At 41.8% G+C, this 20,349-nt stretch overlaps 1 protein-coding gene across 7 annotated transcripts; it reads right to left on the bottom strand.

The window, feature by feature from the left end:
• Positions 1–1,447: 1,447 nt before the first annotated feature.
• hinfp (histone H4 transcription factor) lies at positions 1,448–19,478 on the bottom strand. 7 transcript variants are annotated; one of them, XM_060846869.1, is made up of 10 exons: positions 19,240–19,478; positions 13,560–13,729; positions 11,938–12,164; positions 10,850–10,961; positions 10,426–10,578; positions 9,950–10,027; positions 9,206–9,326; positions 6,195–6,333; positions 5,289–5,413; positions 1,448–3,179 (listed from the first exon to the last, which is right to left on the bottom strand). In XM_060846869.1, exons 2-10 carry the CDS (start codon positions 13,717–13,719, stop codon positions 2,651–2,653), a joined length of 1,644 nt encoding a protein of 547 aa, XP_060702852.1. In that variant the 5' UTR covers positions 13,720–13,729; positions 19,240–19,478; the 3' UTR covers positions 1,448–2,650. The 7 variants fall into 7 exon arrangements, with proteins under 7 accessions (XP_060702852.1, XP_060702855.1, XP_060702856.1 ...); XM_060846872.1 differs by lacking the exon at positions 19,240–19,478 and adding an exon at positions 19,190–19,211; XM_060846873.1 differs by lacking the exon at positions 19,240–19,478 and adding an exon at positions 19,122–19,159.
• Between the last annotated feature and the right edge of the window lie 871 nt (positions 19,479–20,349).

Genomic DNA, 20,349 nt, shown 5'->3' with positions numbered 1-20,349 from the left:
AGCCTTCAGGGGAGCAATCAATGTATTTTTCAGTTGTATTTAATTGCAGAGATACAAGATCGCCTTTTGCTCCCCCCACGCTGAGTACTACAGATGTCGGCACTGCTTCCATCTTGTGCTGCTGAGCAGTCCCCACTTTCCAATAGTAGGGAAGGCATGGCCTGGTGCTATTAGTCTATTAACCCAGAGAATGTTCTGGGGCCAGGGTTCAAATCCTGCCATGGCAGATAGTGAAATCTGAAATTAATTCTAGAGTCATAGAGATGTACGCACAGAAACTGATCCTTCGGTCCAAGTTGTCTATGCCGACCAGATATCCTAACCTAATCTAGTCCCATTTGCCAGCTCTTGACCTATTTCCCTCTTAAACACTTCCTTTGCATATACCCATCCAGATGCCTTTTAAAATGTTGTAATTGTACCAGCCTCCACCCCTTCCCCAGCAGCTCATTCCATACATGCTCCACCCAATTGCATGAAAATGTTGTCCCTTATAAACCATTCCCTCCTAAACTTAAACCTATGACCTCTAGTTCTGGACTCCCCCACCTCAGGGAAAAGACCTTGGCTCTATTTACTCTATCCAGGCCCCTCATCATTTTATAAACCTCCCTTCAGCCCCGATGCTCCAGAGAAAACAGCCCCAGCCTGATCAGCCTCTCCCTACAGCTCAACCTTGGCAACATTGTTGTAAATCTTGGAAAAACCTGTTTGGTTCACTAATGTTCTTCAAGGAAAGGAAACTGCCATCCTTACCTAGTCTGGCCTATATGTGACCCCAGACTCTCAGCAATGTGGGGGACTCTTAACTGCCCTCTGGGATGGTAATAAAAGCCAGCCTAACTAGTGGAGCCCTCATTCCATGAATATATATAATCCACCACTAGCAGCCCTGTCTTCAACTGTTTGGGCGTTAAGCTCTCAAATGTCTCCATTAAAACTCCCATCCATCCTCCATCTGTCTTAATAGTTCATGGTTTTGGTGTCATGTTTTATTGGATAATGCTCCTGTGAAGTACTTAAGGACATTTAGGTGCTTATGCAACCACAAGTGGTCATTGGTCCCTGCCGACACACTCTTCATTGTGACATGTAAATTGGTGCTCTTAAGTGAAAATGTAAAAATACAATCCCCCCATAGAATACACGATAAGGCCAATAATGTGTGAAATCAGTACTGCACTCCACCTGACCTGTCTTCCTAAAGACAGAAAGATACCGAGTGAAGGTTGAGTGACTCTTGGCATTGGCTAAGGGCTCAGGGATAAGCACAGTCCAACACTTCAAGGAATCGATCAATACAAAGTTGTAACTCAAGAACTGGCCAAAACAAAATTTAGCACATGCTAGTGAATAGCAGATTAAGCAAACTTGCTCACCACACTATTCGAACACAAATTACATTACAATAATAATTTAGCTCAATCATAACTATTAGAATACTCCACTTTAATAATTTCCCAAGAAATCAATCATACATTTGTCAAAATAACACCACCTTCTTAGAAGCATACGTGGCGTTAGTTACATTGTGAGTGTTAGTTCAATTATTAATCCATCGCAAGCTGGTAAACACACAGGCTTAATGGTACATGCCAAACGTGACACTTGAAACTCACATCACATCATTTATTACTACTTAGTAGTTAAAGATGCTTTTAAAAGTAGTGCAAGATTCTAAGTCAGACTACAAGTCTGAAGTAGGTTGCATCATATTCTCAGTTGAAGGAGATGGCAATCTCAGATTGAAGTGTTGGTGCATGGAATTCAGTCTCAGTCTATTTGATTCTGTTTGACTCTGAGTAGCTGCAAGACAAATTCAAGTTAAAAAAGTATGAACTTAAAAAGGTGGGCATGGAATCACAAGGATGGTCAGATATGCAGATACCTGATGTGAGTTCAGAAGGTGCTTAACTACAGGAACGTACATGGAAGAGAATGTGGATGGGTGGGGTTTGAAGATAGGAGTATGCAGAAAAGCTAGTGGTAAAATACCACTGTTACAGAAAACATTGATCTTTATTACACTGGCTGAATATCGTGTTAATATAATACGAACGGCCCACGTGTGATGCAGATAATTCTGGATCAAAATAGCATAAATCAATGGCTTACAAGAGAAAGGACCTCAAATCATCCTGTTAATCTGTGTAATGTCAGACCCTATGGTAACAGGAAATTTTTACAGCAATTTCTACTCCTAAAAAGAGTAAAAAAATAGTAAGGACCTGTTTGCGTGTCGGACGGCCAGGCTAAAAAGGACATTTCACAAAAATGAACAGTAACAGTACAGGATTTTTACGCAATAAAAATACTGGTGAGAACTGCATTTGCATTGACACTGCCCATCCAGAACCTGTCAAAATCTATTTTCTGATAGATTTGTCTAAGCCAATGATTTAGTATAATTGAATAGGGACTGCACTGCATCTGACAGCATTACAGACAGAACATAACAAACCTCTCGTTTTGAAGGGAGGGGGTACATTAGAAGAAAATGACCACCATAAATATGGTCTGAGTCTCCCAACCAAATCGATACGGCATCACAAAGCTCATTCTTGACTCGACTGAAACAGAATATACAGATCAGACCAAATAGCAGTTTCCCATCAAGAACAGCAGCAGTGATGTGAGTGGATCATTAATCCTAGCCGATTATTTGAATGCCCAGTTCTTCTGCAGTCTTTTCTATATTGTCAGTTGAGGTTCCCTCAATCTCCATATTGATATCTTCACCAGACACTTCAGCGTTACCTGGGCTGGGTGGTGCATTGGTCAGAACATAATAAACAGTTTCATTCTCTCCATACTCATTCGTCCGATTGACCACCCGGATGATTGGACTTTTATTTGTGTCGGTGGAATTCAACTGTGATTGTTGGAGCTGTCCCCCCCCAGCAACCTCATTATGACTGGGGTGTTGCAAGGTCTCAGCTGTACAATAGTTCAGAGCATCAGGACTGCGCTTCCCTGTATCTTGTTCCTCACTGTTTGACTCTTCCAGCGGCTCTAGTATAATCCCTCTTAGGTTTGCTTCAGACAGAAACAAACTCTCTGACATGCTGTCCATGCGGCCGTCCTGCTTTTCCCGGTCTTTCATTAGCTGCTCGGACAGTTCAACACTCTCATAACGAACCAACTGCAGCCTCATGTAACCATCTTCATGCTCTTTGTACCTGAGGAATGAACATTAATGCAAGTGGTGAGAGCATGCAGTTTGTGCCTCACATTGATTCTCTTCGCTCTACCTTAGAGTTGTAACATTTCTTAACCAGACAGGAGACAAATAGCTAACCACCTCTTATTTCCAGTAAAGCAAGATCTGGGCAGAGACACTTTCTGGACCTTCAGCATGAAGCGGTTGGGAAAAGGTTCTTTTTTCCTCCTCCCTCAAAGGAAATGGCTTGTAATTAATAGTTATCAAGCACTGGCAAATGAGATTAGGTTAACGTAGGATATAAGACCATAAAACATAGGAGTGGAAGTAAGGCCATTCGGCCCTTCGAGTCCACTCCGTCATTCAATCATGGCTGATGGGCATTTCAACTCCACTTACCAGCATTCTCCCCGTAGCCCTTAATTCCTCGAGACATCAAAAATCTATCAATCTCGGCCTTGAAGACATTTAGCGTCCTGGCCTCCACTGCACTCTGCGGCAATGAATTCCACAGGCCACCACTCTCTGGCTGGAGAAATGTCTCTGCATTTCTGTTCTGAATTGACCCCCTCTAATTTTAAGGCTGTGTCCACGGGTTCTAGTCTCCTCGCCTAACGGAAACAATTTCCTAGCGTCCACCCTTTCCAAGCCATGTATTATCTTGTATATATATCTGGTCAGCATAGACGAGTTGGATTCAAGGGTCTGTTTCAGTGCTGTACATTTCTATAACTATTTACCAGCTGCTATATGGGACATCGCAGATTTGAATTCACAACAAATGTATCAATTTGTGTGCCAATGTGAAACCCACAAGCCGTACCACATTATGAGAATGCTTTCTTGCTTATATGAACATACAAACACTGAGCCATGTGGCTCCTCAAGCCTAGTCTGTCCTTTAATAAGATAATGAATGATCTGGTTGACAGAGGCAAAGAAGGTGGCACTGGAAAAGCACAGCTGGACAGCACCATCCGAGGAGCAGGAGAATTAACGTTTCTGGCACAAGCCCTTCGTCAGGAATGTTGATGAATGCTCATTCCTGATGAAGGGCCTATGCCCGAAACATTGACTCTCCTGCAGTGCTTTTCCAGTGCCACACTCTTTGACTCTGATCTCTACTATCTGCAGTTCTCACTTTCTGATAATCCCTGATAACCTTACAGCCCCCATATTTATCAAATATCTATCCACCTCTGTCTAATTTTGGTACATTTCCTCCAGGTATGACAAGAAAACATAACCCCAAAACCAGAGCCATTCAGGTGGAGAGTTAGAAATATTTTCCCCCATAAAGGGTGATGGATGTGTGGAACATTATCCCACAAGAAGCAGTGGATGCCAGCTCAACTCAATTTTCAATCAGAGACCGATGGATTTTTATAAGCGATGGGTATAGGAATAAACAGCTAAGGTTGGCAGTGATTAGCAATGTCATTTCATTACATCTCACTGCTCCAAAGTTAGTGACTTATAGCCTACTTTCCTGGACATTTCACTTCTATATTTACTCGCACGTACTTTTGTTCAAACCTAAAGGGACCGTGAAATGAAGAATCGCTTTAGACTTTAAAGTCCATGCTGGGGAATGAAACTCATTTTTGCTTTAGTCACAGCTGGTAGACATAGCTGCACTGCAAAGTGCCCTTGACAAGCCCAAAAACTGACCCAAATCAGTTCGATTTCTCAAAACAGTCACCGCCATGGTCATCAAAACTGAGGCTGCTCACTCTCTCTGCGACAAGCTTTGGGCAACAAATTTGCATCTTTTGAGTTGTGGCCGCAGTAACTCATTTCAAGGGCTAGAAGTCAGATCAGCCTACCAGCTCATAGGGCTGCTCTCTCATTACAGAGAGACTGGGGTGGTTTAAACTTGAGGTCACCACATCTCAAGCAAGGGGAGAGGTTGAGAAGGAAAGATTTCCACATACCCCTCAGCTGGCGCAGGAACTGAACTTACGCTGTTTGCGTCACTACATCACAAACCAGCGGTCCAGCCAACTGAGCGAACTGACCTCATAAAATAGGACAAGGTAATGTGATAACATTAGGACACGGTGATGTGACAATATGAAATAAAAAGTTACACAATAACATGAAGTAAACGTACAATATATCGACATACCTGAAACGTGGGTGACCTGAAGGCCACTTAAACTGATGCTTCTTCCTGAGGTGCACAGTCAGATTGTTACCTCTGGTGAAACATTTGTCACAAACATGACATTTATATCTAGGTTCCTTATCCCCCTGGGAAGGAGAATTCAGTGACACTGAATTAATTAGGAGCCACAATGTAAAGCTAAATTGTAGCCACAACTACCCTCAAAGAGAAGAAATGTTTATGATATGAAGAATTGAAGTTATGTGAGATGTGCAAGAATTAAAGTTATTTGGGTCCTATTCCTTTAAAAAAAAATGATGAAAATTTAAATCTTCCAATTTTGGAAACTGTTTTTTTGAGAGTTACTATGCCTTTATAACAGATTCAAACCAATAAGCAGCTGAAGCTAACAAATCCATAGTTAGTAAACAAAACCCACAGTGTCAGCCATCTGCTGTCACAAACACGCTTAGATAACTGCTTCAGAGCTGTTTAAACCATGTTACCACTTGCCTCCTTTTCAAATTGTAGTCAGGACAGGGGGATCAAGCAAAGGTGCAAGACAGAAAGCACAGCAATTCAGCTTTCATCAATAATCAGACATAACAGATTTGTCAGAATAGATTAACTCCATCATCTCGTTCATTTTCTAGAAGGTGTACCTTTCAAGGAGTCAAACTCCAGCTCATCAACCAAGATGTTTGAGAAATATAAAGTACAGTGGCATTATTTTTACATTTTCGTTAGCTTTTCACTTGATATCAGCAATGGTCAAACACAATTACTGCAAGGATTGCAATAAAGTATCCTTTTCTTCATTGATGCAACATCCCACTTCAGGTGGGAGACTCTTATAGGTAGATTGGAAATGTTGCGATTGGATCTTGCAAAATGCCGCAAAACACAGCATCGCTTTCAAATGCTTACCTCATGTACTCTCCTGTAATGGGACTTGATGGAATACTGGGATCGTGCAGTGAATGTACAACCTGCAAACTCACAGCGGTAGGTTGGATCCTCACTGTGCGTATCTAAATGCTTTCTTAGATCCACCAAGTTCTTGCAGCTGGGAAGAAACACATTACAGCAAACAATTTTCAAAATACTTTCAATACAAATCTCTCAAACCCCTAATAATATTGAGAACAACCCAACATCAATAACAGCTCCAAACTGGAGATATATCATTAGGAATGCTGCCTTAAGTTTACAGATCTTATTGTGGGGATCACAAGGGATTTTGTAATGTTGGTAGATATGCACCTACTCTACACAGAGCGTTAGCAAAGACCTTAAGTGACAATGTTAGGATTCTCCAGCTTGTACATCACACTGGATCCCAGATACTAAAGATTAGTTTCACCATTTCTATCTAAAAGATAATTATCTGGAATAGCAAGGGATTGGCTGCATAACCAGATGTTTATTACAGGCTGCTGAATAGTGGAACAACTGAAATAAAAAAAAGAATAGTGGGCATAAATAATAGCTGTAATTGAAGCCATTTGAATTGCCCAAAGATGACTGAAGACAAGAGGAACAAAAGGAGAATATGTCCTGTAGATTAATTAGGACTGCTCTAAGTCAGTACTCGGGCACTCCATCAGAAAGTACTGCACGACCATGCTCTGGTTAATGAAAGGAGCTGTAGGCAACCTGAAAACTAAGTCGTATTTGGAAATCACTGTGCATGATTCAATTAACTTAAAAGAGAAGATAGAAAATAAAGAGACCACATAAGATAACTTTATATCTTCCCCAGTTGGAACTGTAAAGAGATTATAGCCAGGCTGAATGATAATGCAATTAGAGCAGATAAACCACAGCAGGGAACGTTAGCAAAATAAAATCTAAATGACACACAGCAGATACACTACCAGTCAAATAACAGCCATGATAAGAATAAGGAATTATTACTGAAAGGGGAAGCTTTATAATATTTTTGCTATTTTCTAAGTCCCTGTGTGTTTTATCTTCAGTATCACTCAGATGGAGTAACCAGGATTGTGCATTATAAAGTAGTCACTGCCTACAATTAATTGACTTGTAGGTGGTTACAGAACAAACAGTGGGTCCTAATGTTCTAAAAAAAAAGCCAAAAAACTATGGATGTGGAAATCTGAAAGAAAAACACAAATTGTCGGAAAACTTGGCAGGTCTGGTAGCATCAGTGGAGAGAGAAAGAGTTAATATTTTGGGTCCAGAAACCTTTCTTCAGAATGACTGTAGCTAGAAGACTGATGTGCTGAGGATGAGGTGGGGAGGAGAGGATTGTGGAGTAAATCATAGGTGGACAGCCCAGGGAGAGAAAACAGTTGGTTAGATATAGGTTAGTGTAAAGGGTAGCCTGGGAGAATGAACAGCTGCTAATATGGATCTTTGACTCTGACAATGGGTTGTTTGTGATGACAAGGCGAAGGCAGGGCAAGAACACGGGAGAAAATGTTCAAGCCCAAAAATTGATGAACTCAGTATTGACTTCAGAAGATGACAGGGCTTCCATGTGGAAAATGAAGAATTGCACTGCCTTCAAGTTGATGGTTAAAGATACCTTCTCCTATCTCCCCTGGACCATGGAACACCAGGCCATTAGTGACCAGCATGGACACAATCTCATTTCATCTGATGATCTCCCCACCATCGCTTCAAGCTTGTAGTAAAATCAACACACGACCATAATCCCTGGCCATAATCCCTGACTTAGGGTTACTGTTGTGCTCCAGCAAAACTCAGCACTAGCTGCAAGAGCTGTACTTCACTACTTACCTCTGCCTTCTCCTAGCTACAATCAGTTCTAAAGAAGGGTCTCTGCACCTGAAACATTAACTCTGTTTCCCTCTCCACAGATGCTAGCAGAGCTGCTGGGTTTCTCCACCAATTTCTGTTAATGCTCTAAAAACTTTGAAGAAGGAATGACAGCTGGTCACTTTGTTTCTTAAAAGAAGAGTCTAAGAAAATTATAGGCTAATTAGTCTTTCTTCAAGTTGAAAATTTCTTGCATGGAATGAAATTACTTGAAGAAATAAATTTTTCATGTTAAATGAACAGCATTTCTGCAAGACCTAAGCGTGAACATCAAAATCTGAAGTGGAAGAGAATACGTGAAATTCAGTGTGTTATTTCCTGAAAATGATGGCATCAGCTAGCACATAAAATACTTGGAGCTTAGTTAATGGAACATCAGGTGGCATGGTGGCTCAGTGGTTAGCACTGCTGCCTCAGTGCCAGGGACCTGGGTTCGATTCCACCCTCTGGCTGTGTGGAGTTTGCACACCCTCCCGTGTCTGTGTGGGTTTCTTCTGGGTGTTCCAGTTTCCTTCCACAGCCCAAAGAGATGCAGGTTAGGTGGATTGGCCATGGGAAATGCAGGGTTACAGGGATAGATTAGGGGAATGGATCCAAGCGAGATTCCCTTTGGAGGTATGAGCTGAACGGCCAGCTCCCACACTGTGGGATTCTATGACTCTTCTACATTTCTATACCATAATGTGTCTAAGTTTGCATCGATCTTATTGCAGGATAAAAGGCAGCTCTTAACAGCTTGTCATATTCTGACTGGACAAGTGTGGACTGCCACATTGCTTTCCTCACCACATGAATGGGGTTCACGTCAAAGTAATGCAAACCTTGCACACAGATTTATTAGTACACTACCAAGTGTGCAGAGATTTAAAGTTAGGAATATAGCTTACAATGAAAAAGCGAAGGGATTAGTTCAGAAAGATCATTAAGACTCTGCAGGGTTACAATTGGGAACAATCCTACCAGAATTTACGCTTCAATGAAACGATAGGGAGAGCATATAAAATTTAGAAGGTCCATCAGAAGTAAAGATAGTCATGAAAAATCCAGACCAACTACTTCTAGAAGCAGAAAATACTGTGGTAAAGCAGGAATATCTGGACAAAATACACCATTATGTGAATTGAAGACAATACCTGTATTCACAATATTCGCAACTAAATGGTTTCTCATCACTGTGACGGAATTTGACATGGTTCCGCAAGGCTGAAGGTGCTGGACAGGTCATATCACAAAATGGGCACTTGTAATAGTTCACTAGAAAACAAACATTCAAGTGTTCATTCAAACCCAGCTAAACATGTCATCTATCCCCTCACAATGAGGGTTAGTCAACTGTTTACTGAGACACGGGATGATGGACATTCCTTCTGATTCCAAAAGAACAGGAACTATTACCACACTGTAACGTCACAACGTTTTGTTTTCTTCCTACTGATTTGTAAGATTTTTATATCCAAATCTGATTTGAGAGAAGCAAACTTTCTTTTGAGTGGAGGGTAATAGTATGGTGTTTTCCAACGAACTTTTTTGTTAGGACATAACATGGACTCTGGACCTCTCTTCTCTGCAACCATTACTGTTCACTTTGCCTTATGTTCTCTGACATTTGTACTATCTAATGCCCATCACCCAGTATCCTTTCCCTGACTTTGCCTCCTGTTCCATTTGTTCCTCTACACCTTTCGCTACGGTAAATAACCAACGCTATTTTATTTCTCTTCTTAGACCGTGCTGTTTATTCTTAAAAAAGATGTAAATGGTGTGGGTGAAAGCTTGATATTTTATCCTTCTGAAACAGAGTGTCGCTAAAACGGTCAGCAATTGTATGAAATTATCCCAGATATGAAGATTAGTAACAACAATAAAACTCTGCTTACCGTGATGTCGCATGTGATCCCTGAGTAGTCTTTCTGTAGCGAATCTCTTTGAACAGTGGGAGCATTGAAAGCGTTGGTCTACCAAGACAAAATGGTGGACAGCATAGAACTAGGATAAGCACCATGTAAAAACATACACTTGCATGCTGCCTTTGTGAAGCTTTGCACCTGCATCAATAGCATTAAATGGCATGCTTAAACACAGCCCAGTTTGAAGTCATAGCTTTACATCAAAATGAAATTATGAATAACTAGCACAGTATATTGTCACACTGATACAACAAGTCAATACACTCCAGAAACCAATTAACACTTTGCTAAGCCATGTTACACATTATTTCCAAGTTCCAAATTGGTTTTAGGTAATAAAAACTGCTATGCTTAAAAATAAATCAGATTTCCAGGCTCCAAAAAGGAATTAAAACATCAACTGAAAAACCACATCCTTTTCAACATTCCAAAGATATTTGACTTACATTCCATGGCCATCTGCCTGCGGATGTGATCAAAGAACTTAGTGTTGCTTGCAAACATCCCCCCACAGGTGGGACATGCCACTACTTTCTCCTGCGTGTGGCTCCGCAAATGCTCCCGAAGCTTAAATTTCACTCTGAAAGTTGCATCACAATCTGAAAAGACAGCAAATGGGAAATCAATTGCTCCACTAAATGGGGCTTGCTGCCAGATTTTCACAAGACGACTAACGACACATCAAAAGCAATTCATTGGCTACGAAGCACTTTGGGACATCCTGCGCTAATGAAAGGTTCTGTCATAATTAAATTGTTAAGGGATGCTCCCATTAAGCATTATCTTGTCGTCAATTGTGCCTATTTGTTAAAACAGGAATGGTGGAAACAACCACAACTTGCTTGGTAGTCTGACTTCCCAAGAACATACCTTTCCAACGACAGGGAATTATTAGATTAGAATCTGTGGTTGCATCCCGGTCTGAACACATTCCATGCATGTCCACATGCCTGTAGAACCATTCTGGATTCTCAAATGTGCTCTAGGGAGAAAGTACAAAGACTGAAAAAAAAGTGTCAAAGCCCATATGGTTCACTAGAAACTGTTAAAAACAAACTTCAATGTGTGCCAATTTCATCATTAGTATAACATAGTAGGAACCAGCACAAGTCAGGTCAGCGCCCTTCACGACAGGAGGTTCATCCTGTCTGGTCAGTAAAAACATAAACATATAGTACACAAACTTAGAGCAGAAATAGGCCATCTGGCCCCATGAGCTTTCTCTGTCATTGCATAAGGAAATCTTGGAGGAAGAGAAACAAATTCAATGCTTCAATTCCAACGAAAGCATAAACATCAACTCTATTTCTCTCTCCAGAGAGGCTGCCTGACCGGAGGATGTTTCCAGCATTTGCTGTTTTTACGTCGGATTTCCAAGATCTGCAGCGTTTTGCTTCTGCAGCAATAAAGATGCTGCAGGGGGAACAAAGGAGCTGGAAATCTGCTGCCTGGGTGGAAGTTTAGAAATGCTAGTTTCTTCTCCCAGACAGCATCACATTCTCTGTGATAGTATCATCCTGCTCACCTCTAGAAATTCTTATGTTTAGTCATGGGGGTTGACACGGTGGCTCAGTGGCTAGCACTGCAGCGTCACAGTGGCAGGGAACCGGGTTCGATTCCAGCCATGGGCAACTGTCTGTGTGGAGTTTGCACATTCTCCCCGTATCTGCGTGGGTTTCCTCCGGGTCCCTCCCACAATCTAAAGGTGTGCAGGCTAGGTGAATTGCCAATGGTGTAGGTTAGGTGCAGTAGTCAGCAGTAAATACAGAGTAGGGGAATGGGTCTGGGTGGGTTACTCTTCGGAGGGTCAGTGTGGGTTTGTTCCCACACTGTAGGGATTCTATTGAAGCTCAAAACAAATCTCTTTAAAAGAAATCTCAAGGGTAAAACTGAAATAAACACGAGTCCACAGAGTACTTGATATGAAAAGACGATTCAGATTTGCATGGTTGACTTACATCACAGTGGCCCCAGAGACAGACAAAACTCTCTGGGATTTCTGGAATGACGTTGCGGCTCTGCTGATCCATTATGCAGTGTTCGAGTTCGCTCTGAGCCTGCAGGGACTGCAGACCCCAGTGCTTCAGTTTTGTGTGGTAGGCATGAAAGTAAACATGACGGATCAGGTCAGCTGAGCTCTCCACGGAGTAGAATCCACACTCTGCCCACAGACACTGGTGCTCCTCTACAAAACAATGACACAAAACAGGTTCAGCACAGTCTGGATTATTTTGCTCAGGCAAAAAGACTTTCACAATTAAGAAAAGGTTAATCCTCCAGCATTCAAGTCAGAGTCATCTATATTTATCATTGACAAACATGCAGTTTTATTCTAAAGGGAAGAATTTTTTTTCTCTCTCTTATTCGTTCTCAGGAGGAGTATGTTCTACTGACTTTCTCTGTAACCCATTCAGTTTAATTACAGGACATCTGCACACTTTGCATAGTTTATTAGTTCTTTTTTGCCACATTTGAATGGCTGGTTCATTTGATTGGGTCAGTGCAATAGCGAAACTCCTCAGGTGAATTTACAATACAGTCATTGTACAACTGTGTCCAATATTAAATGAATGAGCGTGCATAGAAGAGAAAAGGTCTAAAATAGTAAATGTTGCAGCATAGGCCAGCAGTAATGGTGTTAACATCGACCACAACTCCATTTCTGCTGTCGTGTACAGAATTTGAGCAATGTTTCAATCAGCTGCATTAACAATAACGGAAATGCTTTTCCAAACAATACACCATGCTCTCAACAACATGAAGGACAAACTGTTTAAGATTAAAATGCGAATTTACCCACAGTTACTGGATGAAAAATAACAAAATACTTTGCAGAACATTTTCAATAAATATTTTCTTCTGCAGAATGGGAAATGGTCATGTAAATTTTAACATTTCACAATCTCCAAATTATCCCAAAATTTCATTCCATCCTTTAATATTGTTCACCCATCCCCAGATTCTCATCAATCTGCATTGCCTCTCTGTCCCAGAGTTGTAAAACTTAAAGTTTTCAAAGACAAGAACGAACTTAAACACCTTTCCCAGCCTCAGATAGGTCCAAGTTGCTTTGCAGACAATGAGGTGCCTTTGAAATGTGGTCACAAAAGGGGAAAGAGGAGTACACCGATTATAACAGGAATGCAAACTTCTGCATTTTCAAGAGTTGCAATTATGGAAATCTGGAAACTAGTCACTCAGTGACAGAGTTGAGAGAGTGTTGCTGGGAAAGCACAGCAGGTCAGGCAGCATCCAAGGAGGAGAATCCTGATGAAGGGTTTATGCCCGAAATGTCAATTCTCCTGCTCCTCGGATGCTGCCTGACCTGCTGTGCTTTCCCAGCAACACACTCTCGACTCTGATCTCCAGCATCTGCAGTGCTCACTTTCCACTCAGTGACAGAGCCCAATTTAAAAATAGGAAGGGAAAAAAATGATCAAAGTATTTTTAAAAATTCAAAATATAATTGGTTAGTTCCTCAGTTATTTGCTTACACCATGCTATACTGTAATTATTTGTTTTTATATCAAACACTGTCATTGGCACATTTTGTGTTTGACCCTCTGCGCTGTTATCTTACCTTGTGGTTCAATGTCATTTTCATCCCCCTGGACTTGGTCCTTTAAATGGCCTGCAATGTGATTGCTGAAATCTTCCATTCCAGATGCAGTGAATCCACATGAGCTCCATTCGCACAGAAGCACCAGAGAATTATACTTTACACTCTTCCCAGCTGCCATTATATTGCACCTAATCAAAATAAGAAAATGCACTCAGTGCATTACAGTTTTTAAGAATACTTTATCACATCTTGTGGTGTCAGCTTGTAATGTTTTCTCCTCCCTAATATAACAAAATACATTACAGAAATTGTCAAAGTGCTTTAAAAGCTCCCGTTTCCCTTTCCGGAAGGTAATAATACAGTTCTCAACTGGTAATGTCTCAATTTTGTTTTACAAATCAGCAGATATTTATGATTCATAAAGAACTGCACGTAAAAAAGGTTATGCCTTATTTTCAGTCACAGAGTGAGAGACAATTTCAGTATCTGCCGATAATTGGCTAGATCTTTGCCTGTTGTCATGAGATGAATACAGAGCAAGAAATACAAAGATGCCTTTAAATTGGATTTAAGGCAATGTGCTTTAAAAGTTGAATACCCTACCGTAAACCACTGTCCAGAATCTGAACTAGACCAGCTCTGACAAAGAGTCACCTGGACTCTGCATGGATGCTGCCTGACCCGCTGTGATCTCCAGCATTTGTTGCTTTCAGTTCAGATTCCAGCATCTGCAGGAATTTGGTCCTATGTTCTGACCTCTGCCTTTTAGATGGAAAATCCGCTTTGGAAGTTAATTGGTGAGCCAGTCGCAACAAAACTTCCTAGCCTCTGACTTGCTTTGGTAACCACATTATTTATATACGGCTGGTCCAGTTCAGTTGTACACGGCGGGTCCAGTTCAGATTCTGATCAATGTTGACAGTGAGCAATTCAGTAATGGTTATGGCATTGAATGTTAAGATCGATGGTTAAATTCTCTTTCTGGAGATGCTCATTATTGCTACACAAGTGGCAGGCGATGCGAGTTGCCACATGTCAGCCCAAGCCTGGACATTCTCGAGGTATTTCTGGGGACTGCTTCAGAATTTGAGTCGTGAAGTATGCTGAAAATTGTGCAGCCATCAGTGAATATCTCCATTTCCAACCTTATGATGGAGAGGCTTGTTGATCAAGTAGCTAAACATAGCTTGGCCTAAAACACTACTCTGAGGAACATCTGCAAAGAAATGTCTTGCAGCAAAGGTGACTGACCTCCAGCAACTTTCTTTGTGCTACATAAGACACTGAGCAGTCGATACTTTGCCCATATTTCCATTGGAAGTTGGAACTTTATCAATGTTTCTTCACTGCTGCTGCATCAAAATTCATAGCCCTCTTCCTAATAGCACAGTGGGAGCCGTTATAGCCCAAAGACTGCAGCAGTTCAACGTGACAGCTCAACACCTCCTTCTCCAGGGTGATAAAACGCTGGATTAACCATTGAAGCCCAAATGTAATGAAGGAACAATAATAAAAAGCTACATCACGACATTTGTTTGATATGCTATTGTTCAGACTGCTCCAGTTATTACTGACTGACCCACATTCACCATTACATAATCTCCACTGACAGACTTTATAAGAACTAGTATCTACATAGCACCATATTTTATGCCAGAATTGACAAAGAACTACCTTTGATACCAAAATGCTGGAAATCTGAAATATAGATCAGAAAATGGTGGAATTCACAGGTCAGGTAGATCTGAAATGCTGATTTGTTTTTTCTCTCTGTAGATGCTGCCAGAACTGAGTATCTTCTGCATTTATTTTTCAAAATAACTAAGATATGTTTTGCCGGCAATTCAGCTAGTTGCCATAAAATATAACCTTTGGAAGGATAAAAAACTTTCAAAGTAATACAAAAATGTTCAAAGCAGACACATATAATCATTTCAAACCTGAAGAGAAATATAACAAAAAAAAATTCAAATAACTCAGCAGGTCTAACAATCTCTGTGGATAGAAACAGGAACTGTTTCAGATTGATAATCTTGCATCAGAACTTCATCAGAGTTAACATCTGATGAAAGATCAAACTGAAACATTACCTCTGTTTCTCTCCACAGGTGCATTCAGACCCGCTGAGCTTTTCCAGCTGTTTTTGTTATTTCCAATTTCCAGCATTTGCAGTATTTGGTTTTCTTAATTTCAAGAGAAGCCCAGTGGAAGGGACACCAAACACCAAAATCAGAATACTTCAGTCCAGCTTTTTCATCCATATGGCATTACCTCTGTAACAAACCACCCCAAAATGGGTGTTACATTATCAAACACTATCTAACCACGTGTTATTTAAAATAAACTTTTTAATGCTGACCATTTCTTGCTTTAGATTCAAAAGTCTCACTTCACTCCCAACAAGAAGATTTAGCTGACCACTGAACCCAAAAAAAGGAATGAAATCATACTTAACAGAAATAACAAGATACTATCATTTAAGGATCTCCATATGCTTTACAATAGAATGCATGGAATCAGTGCTGACACGATAGACCAAAGGGCCTCTTGTATACTGTGAGACTCACTGACTCGTTGCCACACGCAACCTCACAAATAAAAACTTTAAACCTATCAAAAGAGATAGACCACCATGTTTCCATTTCAAGACCAGATTGTTCACCTACAGCAATAAAAACAGAAAATGCTGCAAATACCCAGCAGATCTGGCATCATTTGTGGCGAGTAACAGCAGTTCACATCAAGGTAGGAACGTTTTCTCAGGAAGTGCCAAACAACATATTTACAGGGAGAAAGCAGAATTAGGCTATTGGGTTGGACAATCCGCCATGATCATGATGAATGGTAGAGCGGGCTTGAAGGCCCAAAGAGCCTCCTATTGCTCCGATCTTCTTTGTTTCTTCACATTCAATAACAAAACCTACAAACAAGTCAATGAAATACCCATGGGATCATCAATATCAGGGCTCATAGCAGAAGCAGTAATGCAGAGACTTCACCAAGTTGCCCTCTCATCTATCCAACTCAAAGTTTGGGTCCGCTACGTGGACACTTTTGTCATCACAAACAGAACGAATTAGAGGAAACATACAGCGCTATTAACAATATCCTGACAGGCATAAAATTCACAAAAGGAGGAGGAGACAACAAGATGCCCAACTGTCAAGACGTGACAGTTGAACGTACAGTTTACAGAGAGCTTCAAACCAGCATCTACAGAAAAACAAACAGAGACCAAATACTTAACTTCAGAAATATTCATCCCAACACCCACAACAGAGCTGCATCAAGACATTATTTCAACGAGCTACAGCACCCAAGAACTACAAAAAGAAGAAAAATATCAATCCAACGTTTTCAAGAAAACAGACACCCAATAAACACAATCTGCCGATTCCTCAGAAACAAACCCAAACAAGCAGACACAACACAACCAAAAACTATAGCCACATTACCTTACATTAAAGACATATAGTGAATGACTTCCAGACCCCTTGGCAGCATGGTAACCCACAAACATACCAACACACTTAAACAGCAACTAATGAACCTAAAGGATCCATTAGATACCACCAGCAAAACTAACGTCATTTACAAGATAACATGCAAGAAGTGTAAAAAAACACTACATTGGACAAACAAGCAGAAAACTTGCCACCAGGATACACGAACATCAACTAGCCACCAAAAGACATGACACACTATCACTAGTTTCCATACATACAGAAAAAGGACACCACTTTGACTAGGACAACACACACTCCTAGGACAGATGAAACAAAGACATGCACAAGAATTCTTAGAGGCATGGCATTCTAATCAGAACTCCATCAATAAACACAGCGATTTACCTCCCCTTGGAAAATGAACCAGAAATGACATCATTCACCTTAAGAAACCAGGACCTATAAATTGAGAGGCAGGACATACCACCAACACTTCACCACAGACTCTCTCTGATGCTGTTACCTAGTCATGGTGACGAAACATTTGAAAACAAACCTTCCAGCTCAGGGAGCTAATTTACATACTTATCAAACTGTGCTACAAATTTCAAATATCACTTTTTGGTTTCTATAAAGCAAAGGCAAAAACAGGATTTTCTATTTTTTAAAAAAAAATCAAAATTTTCAGAATCAAAGAATAGTAAATTGCTTTTAATCTTTCACAGGTTGCAAGTGAATTTGACCCAAAACTAATTGCTGCTGCGAAGGTGGTCTTCTTGAGCCACTGTAGTGCAAGTGGAACAGATACAACCACACTTGGGTGGACAGTTACATCATCTTGACCCAGTAAAGCAGAGCTGGCACCCCAGCCCCCCAATCTCACTCATAAGGCTAATAATATCAAAATTCAAGTACTGAAGAAGTCATATAGGACTTGAAATGTTAACTCTGTTTCTATCACCACGGATGCTGCCAGACGTACTGAGTTTCGCCAGCAATTTCTTTGTGCTTGTTTCACTCGAGACTGCAAACTGCCCTGACTGGGGGCTGGATTGGTTACAACAGAGTCGCACCAAATTTGTTCGAGGATCATCTCAACCTTACTTTTTGACAACTTGTAAAACACAAGAGGCGTAAGATGGTGGTGAGGAGAAAATATATAAACTGAATCCTGCCACCCCCACCTTTCAATAATTTCCTCCATCTTTCCACAGGAGCAGGGTGAAAGCCTAGGAGGGGTCACAGTGAGGAGCTGGGGGAAGACTGCTCACACGCATCTTCTTCTGCTCTACACTCATCTTCCCTCCAGGCTCACCTCTCCTCCCTCTTCCTTCTCTCACTCCCTCCTTCTTTCCTTTCCTTCCCCCTCCTCCCTCCTTTCATTTTTCTTCTTCCGTTCTCTCTCTCCCTTTTTATTTCTTCAGAGCTATACGGTGACAGAGATATACAGTAAAAGAACAGACTCTTTGGTCCAATTCATCCATGCCAAACAGACATGCAAAATTATTCTAGTCCTATTTGCCAGCACTTGGCCCATGGTCCTCTAGAACCTTCCTATTCATATACCCTTTTAAATGTTGTAATCGTAACAGTCTCCAGCACTTCCTCTGGCTGCTCACTCCATACACGCACCACCGTGTGTGTGAAAAAGTTGCCCCTAGGTCCCTTTTAAAGCTTTCTCTTCTGACCCTAAACCCATGCCCTCTAGTTTTGGTCTCTCCTATTCTTAGGGAAAGGACTTGGTCTATTTATCCTATCCATGCCCTTTAGGATTTTATGAACTCTACAAGGTCACCCCTCAGTCTCCGACGCTCCAGGGAAAACAGCCACAGCCTGTTCAGCCTCTCCCTGTAGCTCAGATCCTCCAACATCCTTGTAAATCTTTTCTGAACCTTTTCAAGGTTCACAACATCTTTCTGATTGGAAGGAGACCAGAATTGCACGCGATATTCCAACAGTGGCCTAACCAATGTCCTGTACAGCCGCAACATGACCTCCCAACTCCTGTACTCAATACTCTGACCAATAAAGGAAAGCATACCAAACACCGCCTTCATTATCCCATCTACCTGTGACTCCACTGTCTTTCATTCTTTCCCCCCCTCCCAACCTTTCTCCCTCTCTTCCTGCCCACCTCTCCTCTCATTTCCTTTCATCTCTCTCTCTCTTTCTCACACTCCCTCACTCCCCCCCTCCCCTCACCTGGTCTCAGGCCCAGGTCGGGTCAGGTCAGGGGGAGGAAGTGTACGTACCGGAAGTGCGGACCCCACAGCGCCCTCGTGCCTCCCCGCCGGCCACATCCGGCCCAGGCGGAAACCAGTCGCTCGCGCCTGCGCCAATTCAAACGGTAACGGCCGCCCGGCGGAATCTCCCTCTCTGTCTCCACTCAGATCGTTAAACAAAATCCGTCGCCCTCGGATTAGACGTTTATTTGTTCAATCATTCCCCTCGAGAGGAGACCAAACGGATTGAAATGGCCTGTTTGCCGGGCGGCGGGCCGCTCCGATTTCTCCAATCACAGATGAGATCCCGGGGCGGCTGACCAATCAATAATTGGCCCGGCCGCCGGTGGGCTCTGATTGGTTCGTGTCAGTTTCCGACTGCTTCAGCGTCCGGCCGGAGCCAACAAACCCGAATATACGTTCCCTCTCCCACTCCACCAGGGGACTGGACATAGAGGGAGAGGAGTCTGAGCCAAGGCTGGAGAGTTTGTGTGGTGTGGTAGTAGTGCCCCCACCTGTAGACCAGTAAACTTCGATTCAGTTCCCATCTGCTCCAGCAATGTGCCTTAATATCTATAACTGCTCTACATCAGCATTTATTATGTTTCTTATTTGTTCATTTTTAAGGGCAGCATTTATTGTCCATCCCTAATAGCCCAAAGCACAGTTAAAAATCTTATCACATTTGCAGTGGGTCTCATATAATGTTGATAAGGATGGCAGATTTCCTTTCCTAAATATTGTGAAGCAGTTGGGCTTTTAAAACAAGTTAAATGGTTACCATTAGACAGCATAAAAAAAATTCTAGATGGTTATTGAATCTCTCTGGGGCCTCGTCTCACCTTCAGTTTCAATGCCTGGTAGAGACTGCAGAGTGCTACGTTCAAATCGCTTATCGCCTGTTTACAATCCAACCAGCTTCTTTGGGTGGGCAGCACGGTGGCACAGTGGTTAGCATGGGTTTCCTCCGGGTGCTCCGGTTTCCTCCCACAGTCCAACGATGTGCGGGTCAGGTGAATTGGCCATGCTAAATTGCCCATAGTGTTAGGTAAGGGGTAAATGTAGGGGTATGGGTGGGTTGTGCTTCGGTGGGTCGGTGTGGACTTGTTGGGCCGAAGGGCCTGTTTCCACACTAAGTAA

Source organism: Hemiscyllium ocellatum, chromosome 29, assembly GCF_020745735.1.
Source record: "Hemiscyllium ocellatum isolate sHemOce1 chromosome 29, sHemOce1.pat.X.cur, whole genome shotgun sequence".
NCBI lineage: Eukaryota > Metazoa > Chordata > Chondrichthyes > Orectolobiformes > Hemiscylliidae > Hemiscyllium > Hemiscyllium ocellatum.
Note: the sequence above shows the minus strand (reverse complement) of the source record. Positions and strands in the feature narration are given on the sequence as shown.

Coding starts and splice junctions, on each gene's coding strand:
- hinfp (XM_060846868.1), bottom strand. CDS start 18,191: ATGGAGGAAATTATTGAAAG. Junction 10,579..10,849: donor AATTCCCTGTCGTTGGAAAG/GTATGTTCTTGG, acceptor CTGTCTTTTCAG/ATTGTGATGCAACTTTCAGA. Junction 6,334..9,205: donor TGCGAATATTGTGAATACAG/GTATTGTCTTCA, acceptor GTTTCTTCCCAG/CTGCAAGAACTTGGTGGATC.